Source organism: Quercus robur, chromosome 10 (genome assembly GCF_932294415.1).
Source record: "Quercus robur chromosome 10, dhQueRobu3.1, whole genome shotgun sequence".
NCBI classification, from domain to species: Eukaryota; Viridiplantae; Streptophyta; class Magnoliopsida; order Fagales; family Fagaceae; genus Quercus; species Quercus robur.
This window is the reverse complement of record NC_065543.1, coordinates 12,239,424-12,249,696: the sequence shown is the minus strand read 5'-3', so window position 1 is coordinate 12,249,696 and position 10,273 is coordinate 12,239,424. Positions and strand designations below refer to the sequence as shown.

At 37.7% G+C, this 10,273-nt stretch overlaps 1 protein-coding gene across 1 annotated transcript; it reads right to left on the bottom strand.

The window, feature by feature from the left end:
* Positions 1-3,217: 3,217 nt before the first annotated feature.
* Positions 3,218-6,844, bottom strand: LOC126703837 (uncharacterized). The gene has a single exon (XM_050402906.1). The coding sequence runs from the start codon at positions 6,842-6,844 to the stop codon at positions 3,218-3,220; it is 3,627 nt and encodes a 1,208-aa protein (XP_050258863.1).
* Positions 6,845-10,273: the final 3,429 nt, after the last annotated feature.

Here is a 10,273-nt window from a genome sequence, read left to right as displayed (position 1 = left end):
ATTGAGTTTACAATTTATCCATGTCATGTCTACTAGGACTACGTCTATATGAATTTAATTACTTTTTTATTTATTTATTTATCTGAATTAATAAATTTAAGGGCAAATTAATAATATAAAAAAAGGTCAATAACTTGGGAAAAACTGTTACATCATGTATCGAGAATTAGGAGTGTTTACAGTGCAGGACGATTTGGTATGGTTTTGGTCTATATTCTTATCACTGCGCTTCATAGTGCTAGGGCTGGCCCTATAGGCCTTACATGGAAAGGCCCCCAAATATGAGGGCAGTAAGTTTTTTTTTTTTTTTTTTTTTTTTTTAATTAAAGAAAAAATGTGAGTTAGGGTATTTTTTTTCAAGGCCTAAAATATTAAAGTTATGATAGTATATTATAAGTTTTATTACATAAATTGTATAAATTGATATGTCACTAATTACATAAAATAATTAAATACTCATTTAATCTTTTGTTGAAGTGTTACCTTATTGTCATATTAATTTGTAAGCTTTTTATAATAAAATTTATAGTAAATTTAGCATTTTCTCAAAAAAAAATGAATTAATAGAAATGAAACCTAATCTCCATTAAATGAATGAAAAATGCTAAAACTAATACAAATTTTACGATAAAAAAAATTATAAATTGATGTGAAAGTAATATAATCGATGTTACTTAAACAGTATAATAAATGAATGTTTGAGTATTCTTTTTTAATCGGTGATATGCTAGTTTATAAAACCTATATAGTAAGTATCATTAGCTCACTTTGGGTGAATTAGTCATATTAATAAGTATGAATTAATAATAGAATTGAAATAAAATAAATATTATAAAAAAATAAATATTATTTAAGTGATATTTAGATGTAAAAAAGCACCTTTAAAATTTCCGCCTTAGGCCTCAAACCATCTTGGGCTAGCCCTGCATGGTACGGCTTAGCCAAAACCATCTTCATACTGCACCTTAATTTTGTAGTTACATGTGTAGTGCAGTGTGGTTTGATACGGTGTATCACGGTACAATTTAGTTAGTTTTGGGCTAGGACATTTTTCAAAATTTTGGGATGGATTGGCCCAACCCAAAGCTAATTTCTCCTTTGTTTTTGGTCGATTTTTAAAATTTTGGGTCGAGTTTTCTTTATTTTGGGTAGATTAAGAGTAGCCCAACAAGTTTTCAGGTGTAAAAGGGCTCATCTTTTATAATACTATTACTTCAATGCAATGTTGTTTTGTGCAATTACACCATTTTGCAAACGATTTTGGAGCTCATTTGGTTATATATTTGGGAAGCGATAATGGATTAATGAAATGGCGCAAAGTTCAAGTCATATGTGTATGAAAAACATAACATACACATAACCCCAACTTTTTTTAGTGGATTGGGCTACCAGGTTGGGCCTAACGAGATTTTTAGACCACTAAAAAAAGCTGGGGTTGTGTGTATGTTATGTTTTTCATACACATAACATACAGGTTAGGCCTAACGAGATTTTTATGAGCTTTGAATAGGTCTTTAAAGGGCTATAAAATCTAATTAGAAATTTTATAACTATATTGTATCACATAATTTAGAAATATCTGGAAAAAAAGGGTGGGAAATAAATTTGGATTTAGATTTGCTTCAATTTTGTTTAATAATTTTGAAATCCCAATTGTTTGCTTTAGTTTTTTTTCTTTTTTTTTAAGAAAAAAAAGTCCACATGGTAGTACAAATGTATACCTTTGTCGTTAGCCACATCTTCGTTTAATGACAACGACCATTTTAATACAATATCATAAATTTAGGTCAATTTGAAATGTTAAGAACCAAATCGACAAACATTTTAAAGGTTAGGGGCTAAACTAGTAACTTTCCCTAAATATTTTATACAACTTGCCCAAACAAATTTGTAAAAACATTAAGTTCAACTCATGAGTATATGTAAAGCATAACATGTGCATAACATAAACATAACATAGGCATAAAAGTTTTATATTATAAGTGATACTTCTCACTCCCAATATATGTGTAAAATTGATGATGACACTAGGAAGGAGGCCTTGTTTTGAAATCTGTGTTTGTAAAAGCACGGTAAAGTGTAGTGATTAACACTTGCTTGAATCAAATGTTGCATCTGCTCAAATTCTTCATTTGCCTTATCTTCGAGCATATAGGTATACATGACTTCCAAAGCTTCTCCTGGCTTACCCTGCAACATAATCACAAATTCAATTCACAAAAATTTACAGAATTTACTGATATGGAATAAATTAATAATGAACTTTATTGAAATAAGAAGAAACTCAAGTTTATGTTTATGAGTAGATTTCTATACTCTATAGTGGAAAATGACTAAGAGAATAATATCAAAAGCATTGATAAAAAGCATTAAAAATGAATAATTAGATGGATGTGAAACCTTTATTTTCAAATCTTAATTGCAACAAGTAGAAACTTTGTTATTATGGCACATGCTTAGGATTGATTTTGATTAATAGTAGTAATTGCAACACATGTCTAAACGAATTGTGCAATTATTGTGCAAGACTAGTCAAATACTAGTTTTCAGCATTTCAGTCGTCCCTGCTGTCCTTCAACTAGCAATTGTTTCCTACACAAATAAGGTGACTTACTAGATTTTTAGTAGCAGTCAATTTGTTGAGCTATCTCACTTCTGTTCATCCCTATCTATCTTAGAACTTTTTCTAGACTAGCCATATATTCCAATCATTGCATTTTTTGTTTGTAATATATCAAATACTTAGCTCACTCTTTTATGTAGTTGATTTTTATTTTTTTGACAACCTTATGCAGTTGAATTTTGATGGTGCTTGTATAAGCAACTAGGATGCAAATGCTAATAAAAGTTTTTTATAGCTTGCCCAAACAAATTTGTAAAGCATTAATGGACTGAAAACTGACAAAGTTCAACTCACGTGTGCACGAAAAACATAACTTAAAAATAATTATATGATATGTTTTTGTGTATATAGGGGGAGTGATTATATAAATATATGTATATACATGTGCCTCTTAGTGAAACCTATGTTTATGTGATAATAAAGAAGATTTTGTGAAGTTCATCATGTGATATTCAACTAAAAATTTAGGAAAGTGAACGAGGATGCATGGGGTTTAGCATCACTTAATTTTTTTTTTTTTTTTTTTTTTTGATGGGAAATATGGAAGAGATTTCATTCCAATAAAGAAAGGTGTACACAGTGGCAGGAAACCTGCTAATACAATAGATCATCACTAAGAATTTCCTGAATACAAGGGGGAGGGGTTCCTTTCCATATTTTTGTTTGGCCTGTGCATTTAGCTTCTAAAGCTAAATAGTGGGCAGCTCTGTTACCTTCACGCTTCAAGTGATGAAAGGAACAAAAACTGAAGGAGCTGGTTGCTACCCGAATATCCTCAAGGATATGACCAAAGTCACTGCCAGAAGCTTCAGAGATTAAGTCATGAATAATAGCTAAAGCGTCGGACTCAAAAAGAGCTTGGTGGACTTGCATTTCAGCGGCAAAGAGGACACCATGAAGCAAAGCATATGCTTCTGTGACTTCAGCAGGAAAACAAGAAGAAAGAACCAGGCTGAGAGCACTAATGGGGAAGCCTGAGGAATCCCGAATGACAGCTCCAATGCAAGAATTACCACCCCCAACATCAGTGGCACCATCCACATTGATCTTGAAGAAGCCAGCAGGGGGAGCAGTCCAATGGGCACGGGCAGGAGGAGGAGCAGGGGGAGAGGAGAGCCTAGCATCAACAAAATCCAAATGGGCTCTTTTTGCAGTCTCCCAAACCATGGCTGGCGGAAGAGCAGAGTCCCCATAAATGGCTTGATTTCTATTCCCCCATATTGACCAAAGGACAGAGAAAAAGAGAGCTAAATCCTTGAATAAGCCTGAATCAATGACCTTTGATATAGAGTCCATAAAAGATGCATTTGGGGAAGAAATGCTTACAGGGAAATCTGGCCAATTAGCCCAAGTTAGATTGGCATGAGAGCAAAGAAATAAAGCATGTTGGATAGAATCAATTTCCTTGTCACAGATAGGGCAGAAACTAGAGACATTTAGACCCCGACAGCGTAAATTTAGCATGGTTGGGAGACCGTTTCTGCAAACTTTCCAAGCAAAAATCCGGATCTTTGGAGCGATATTCAGATGCCAAATTGCTTTCCAGAAGGAGGTTTGGCTGTGTACAGCAGAACACTCACCAAGATCATGATCATCTATTGTGCGCATAGCTATGTAGTACGCGCTTTTCACAGTAAAAGAACCTCTTTTGTTACCTACCCAAACAAGCTGATCATTAGGAAGTCTAAAGCTGATAGGAATCTTAAGGATAGCAGCAGCCTCGTGGGGAAGAAAGATAGATCTTACCAAATCCATTTTCCACCATTTTGTATCCTCATCAATGAGAGAAGAAACCATTGGGAAGATGCCAAAGTCTAATTGAGGCGAGGTCACTTTATAGGTGGTTGGAGTTGGGAGCCACCTATCTTCCCAAATGTGAATCCGCTTACCATTGCCCACCCTCCATCGAGTACCCTCCTTTAGGACCCGAAGACTGTTATAGATGCTCCTCCAAGAGTAGCTTGGATTGCTTCCAATTCTTGAGTTAAGGACATCCTCAAAAGGAAAATACTTAGCTTTATAGACCTTTGCAACCAAAGAAGTGGGATTAGTGAGGATCCGCCACCCTTGCTTTGCGAGTAAGGCAAGGTTGAAGGCTTGGAGGTTCCGGAAGCCCATGCCACCATATAATTTGGACTTACACATCTTTTTCCAACTTACCCATGCAAGTTTTGACTCATGGTTCCTTTGGCCCCACCAAAAGTTTCTCATCATGCTTTCCAAGTCGTCACACAAGGTTTTTGGAAGTTGAAAACAACTCATTGTGTACGTGGGCACCGCTTGTGCCACGGCTTTGATAAGAATTTCTCGACCTCCAATGGAGAGAAGTTTTCCTTTCCAACCCGCTAATTTCTTGCCCACTCTCTCTTTAATTTCAGCAAAGACTTGAGATTTTGATTTCCTAATCAAGGAAGGGAGGCCAAGATACTTCTTGTGTCGAGAGTCTTGCATTGGTCCTAAAGAATTTAGGATCTCGTCTCTGGCTGCATGAGAGGTATTTAGGCTGAAAAAGACCGAGGACTTGTCGGGATTTATCTTTTGCCCAAAGGCAGATTCATAAACTCCGAGAATGCTCATGAGTACATTGCATTCCATGACCCTAGCCTTGCAGAATAAAAGGCTATCATCCGCGAAGAAAAGGTGGGTGATGGCCGGGCAGCCCCTACAGATTGAAATTCCAGAAAGGGCCGTATTTCTTGCGGCTTTATGGATAAGGGCAGAGAGACCCTTGGCACACAGTAGAAAAAGCCCAGGAGAAAGAGGGTCGCCTTGGCGAAGGCCCCTCGTGGGAGTGATGCAGCCATAAGCTTCTCCGTTGATGATGACAGAGTAAGAGACTGAAGAGATACATTTCATGATCAGAGAGACCCAATTGTTATGAAAATCCAATTTTTCCATGACTCTTTTGATGAAACCCCACTTGACCCTATCAAACGCCTTGCTCATGTCGAGCTTGATAGACATGAAACCATCTTTGCCTTCTGTTTTGTGGTTCAAATAGTGCATAAGCTCAAATGCCACTAAGACATTATCAGTTATAAGCCTATCTGTAGTAAAGGCACTTTGATTTTCAGCTATCACATGGGGAAGGACAGCTTTAAGACGGCTAGCAAGGACTTTTGAGATGAGCTTATACGTGACGTTGCATAAACTGATAAGCCGAAATTCTGTCATTCTTACTGGGTGGCTTGTTTTTGGAATTAAAGCAATGTTAGTCTTATTTATTTCAGTCATGGGCAAATTAAAGTTTAACACATTCAGCACCATATCAGTAATATCTCTACCAACAATATTCCAATATCTTTGAAAGAATATAGCGGACATACCGTCGGGGCCGAGAGATTTGGTCGGGTGGATTTGGTGGAGGGCCCGCAAAACTTCTTCACTGGTAAAAGTTTTAGTAAGCTCAGCATTCATATCATCTGTTACCTGGGTTGGAATGGTGTTGATGACCTCTTCAATTCTATTGGGAGAACTGGATGTATAAATCTTTGAAAAATAATCCACTGCTGTACGAGCAATGCTGTCTCTGTCATCACACCAGCAGTCATCATCGTTCCATAAGCCCAGAATAGAATTTTTCCTTCTCCTCTCCGAAGCTCTAGTGTGGAAGAACTTCGTGTTCCTATCCCCTTCTCTATACCAGTGAATTTTGCTTCTTTGATGCCAAAGGATCTCCTCACTATCCAGAAGGCCATTTAATTCCTTCCTTAATTCATTAATTTCTACACTGTGCGAGCCATCCCGATCAAGAGTGGTTAGAGTATTCAGTAATTTCTTGTGCTCTTGGATTTTCTTAGGAATGTTACCAATGACATCTCTACTCCATAAGGTCAGTGCAGAAGCACACAAGCTAAGATTGGAGTTGATACCTTCAGGTGTGTTTTCAAGACTTCCCCTGTTCCAAGCGGCTTTCACAATGTCGTAGCAATCATCACGCTTGGCCCACAAAGCTTCAAAATGGAAACGGCGGTTCCGGCGAGGGGGAGAGGCAATAGAGTCAGTAATTTTCAGTATGCAATGGTCGGAAGTGGAATCAACAACATGATAAACCTTGCAATTGCTGAACTTGTTTGACCAGTCGGAGTTTGCAAAGGCTCGGTCCAGGCGGAGATAAACCCGGTCACTGTTGTCTCGCATATTGCACCAAGTATACTGGGGCCCTGAGAAGCCCAAGTCTTGAAACCCACATAAATTCACCGCCTCTCTAAAGTCATCCATTTGGCGTTGAGTTCTAGGGGGGCCACCTGATTTTTCAGTCACAGACAAAATTTCGTTAAAATCGCCGCAGCAAAACCATGGCAGAGAAAATTGGTTATTTAGATAAGAGAGAAGTTTCCATGAATCTTTCCTTAAATTATATTCAGGGTGACCGTAGAAACCCGAGAATCTCTAGGTGAAGTTGATGTCCTGCACAGTGATGGTTGCATCAATGTGATACTGAGAGTATGATTTAATTTCAAGATTTACATCCGTAGACCAGAAGAGAGCAAGGCCCCCACTTCGACCCCGGCTGGGAACAATTAGACCATTGAAGAAACCCAGAGAAAATTTTATTTTTTCCATACGTTTGTGTTTTACTTTGGTCTCCACAAGGAAGACTAAATAGGGAGTCCATCGCCGCACATAATCGCGCAACGTATAAACTGTCCGGGGGTTCCCAATTCCCCGGCAGTTCCAACATAAGGCATTCATTGTGCCCGGCGGTGCTGCTTAGCAACTACCGCCGATAATGCAAGAGTATGTTCGGAGTTTTGTGGGAGCATGTCGCAGAGTCTTTTTTGAGGGTGAGTTTCATCTAAATTATCATCAAAAACTAACTTACCCGGTCTTTTAGTCCCAGAGAGGTTGGCTTTTTGCTCACCGTGGGCCTGTCTACCTTTCTCACGGGCTATTCTTTTTAATTTTGTTTTTCCATTCTGCTGAGATGGCTTAGTGGGCGAGTTGGGCTTCTGTATATGAGTGGGGCTACTAGGACGAGTTGGGCTTTTTAAGGGGAGTTTGAGTGGGCTACTGACTTCTTGGGCTTCCTGGTGAGACTTTGAGGTGCGGCCCACTTCAGAAACCACGTCCATAGCTTCAGCACCTGAGCCTACAGCCCCTTCCTTGTCACGTGAGGCGAGGTCTGACTGGGAGAGTTTGAAATTTGAACTATCACTATTCTTTCCCTGAAAATCCGTTGCATTAGAGCGTGAGCTTTCTTTTCTGTCAGAATTTTGGGGCTTCGCAAAGCCTCTATTTTCTTGGTTTACTTGAATTTCCGAAGGTGCCCCTGGTTTGGAGGTGGAATCCGATGGGTTTGTCATTGTTGGAGCCGATCTTCCACTTGACCGGCCTGATTGTTCATCTTCAAAGCTCCAACTATTTGAAGATTTTTGCTTATCCCCACTGCTTTTCTGGTTGCCTGTGGCCCTCAGCCATTCTCCATATTGCTTGGGAGAATCCGGATTGCCAGAAAAATTTGGGCAATGCTTTTCATCATGACCCAAGAAACCACAGACATAGCAAAAAGAGGGCAGCCTCTCATATTTAAAATTAACCCAGGTTTTCTCCTCGTCGAAGTTGAGAATATTACCTCCTCGGCGAAGAGGCTTGTTGAGAGGAATGTTAACTCTGATTCTTAGAAATCTAGCTTGCTCCGTTAGCCACATTCGTTTATATGTTTCAAGGTAGTGCCCTAAGCTGTTGCCTAAATCTTTTCCAACATCTTCAGATAGATTTTCGAACAGCAAGCCCCATATTTGAACCCAGAAAGGGGCATGAGTGAAGGTGATGTTTGTGGCTGAGAGACCCCTTTTCCATCTGCAGAGGAGAAGCAAGTTATTCTCAAAATTCCAAGGGCCGTTCCTTTCAACCCATTCCAGTTGAAACCCTGAGTTAAACTTGAATTGAAAAAGATTTTTCCCCACATCTACTATTCGCAGATCCGATCCCATCTTCCAGGCAGCTCTGAGGGTATTTTTCAAAGCTCTCTGATTATGTTGTCTATCCGTGAGAAGCTTGCCGAATAAACTAAGAGCACACTCCTCCATTAGGTCTGATCTGTTCATGGAGGAGATCTGGATGTCTTCTTCTTCATCCTTTGTGAGGCGTAGGTGTTGCAGATCCTCTATTACAGACACGTCCATTTTCCTGAGGGTAGAAGGTAAGAGTAAGGTAAGGAGAGCAGGGGTTTGGGGTTAAGGGAAGGGAAGACCCTTATCAAGAGGGAGAGCTCCTAGGGAGAGAGAAAGCTCCTACTGAGGGAGAGTCGAGTGGATCATTTCAGCATCACTTAATTGTTTTTATAAAAAAAGGTCTTTGAAATGCTATACCTGAAGAAACATAAACTGATTAAATTCGTAGTATTCTTTGCACCAATCCATTGTATTAAATGTTTTTTTTATTAGAACAAAGTGCCTCATGCAAGAAAAGTTCTCTGTGGTAGCAAATATGAATACATGATTTTAACTTTTAAATATGGAAATCACAAGGCAATTGGATGCTTATATGAGGAATCATCTTTTCAAGACATTTTGGATGGCTTTTTAATTTAGTGATAAAGTGAGACATGCACACAGAGGAGTACTAACTCAAGTTATTTCACACTTTATCAAAGCTCACTTGGCTATGTAGTAGAAGCAGATAATGCTCCAATTGGTTGGTTTCCAAAAAATGATAAAGGTCGTGACCTCTGTTAGTCTGTAGTCATCATGTGTGAACTTCATTAAGTCTTAATTCCATAATTAAAAACTAGCAAAAAAAACTCTTTGCAATCCTCTTTTACACAGATTCAAAGTTATTTTCTATTGGTTAGCTTGACTTTTTGAAGATAAAAAGGAAGATTATATAAGGAATCATATTTTTTAAGCTAAAATCTTATTTTGGTGTTACAGTCAATTTGGTCCATGTTATTTTTAATTTACAATCAATTTGGTCCCTATTGCTAACACATTAAAATTGAGAAAGTAGATTTTTTTTATAAAAAAAATTTAAATGCTAATGTGGCATTTAAATTTCTTGAACTCTCTTGGGAACCAAACACAAAAATACAAATCAAATTAAAAACAAATCCAGATCTGAAATGCAAAGGAAATGTGGGGTTCTAGGTTAGATTTATGTTTGTAATGGCAAGCACAAAACCTTTTCAAAAAAAAAAAAGTAAGATTGACGATTTCGATTGTAGAACTCAAGGTTTGGTTCAGTAGTGCAATCACTTATGAAAAAAAAAACACACACACACACTTGATGTGCATTTGGCATGGATTATTTTTGCTAATTTATTTTACTATTCAATTTATTTTTGCTACTATTCATAAGTCCTATTGTACTTTTTGGTACTATTCATGAGTCTCAATGTACTATTTCAGCTACCTTTTAGCTTTATTTACAGTACTTTCAGCAAAAAAATTTCAATTTCAGCTAAATAAGCTGTTCCTAAACAGATTTTGAGATAGTTTCAACATATAACGTCCGACACTAATGATAGCTTTTTATCATTAAACTAAGACACCAATTGGTTTTTAGTGTAAGCGGAGATTGAACCTTAGATCTCTTATTCAACTATTAGAAACTTTACCAATTGAGCTAATTGGAACCCACTACTTTTAATGTACTTAGACCATGGTTTTAAGAACCAAAACATTTTATTAAAAAAAAAATTAAAAAGGG

Bases quoted from the DNA above. Each gene is read 5' to 3' on its own strand.
- LOC126703837 (XM_050402906.1), bottom strand. From the start codon at position 6,844: ATGGATGACTTTAGAGAGGCGGTGAATTTATGTGGGTTTCAAGACTTG.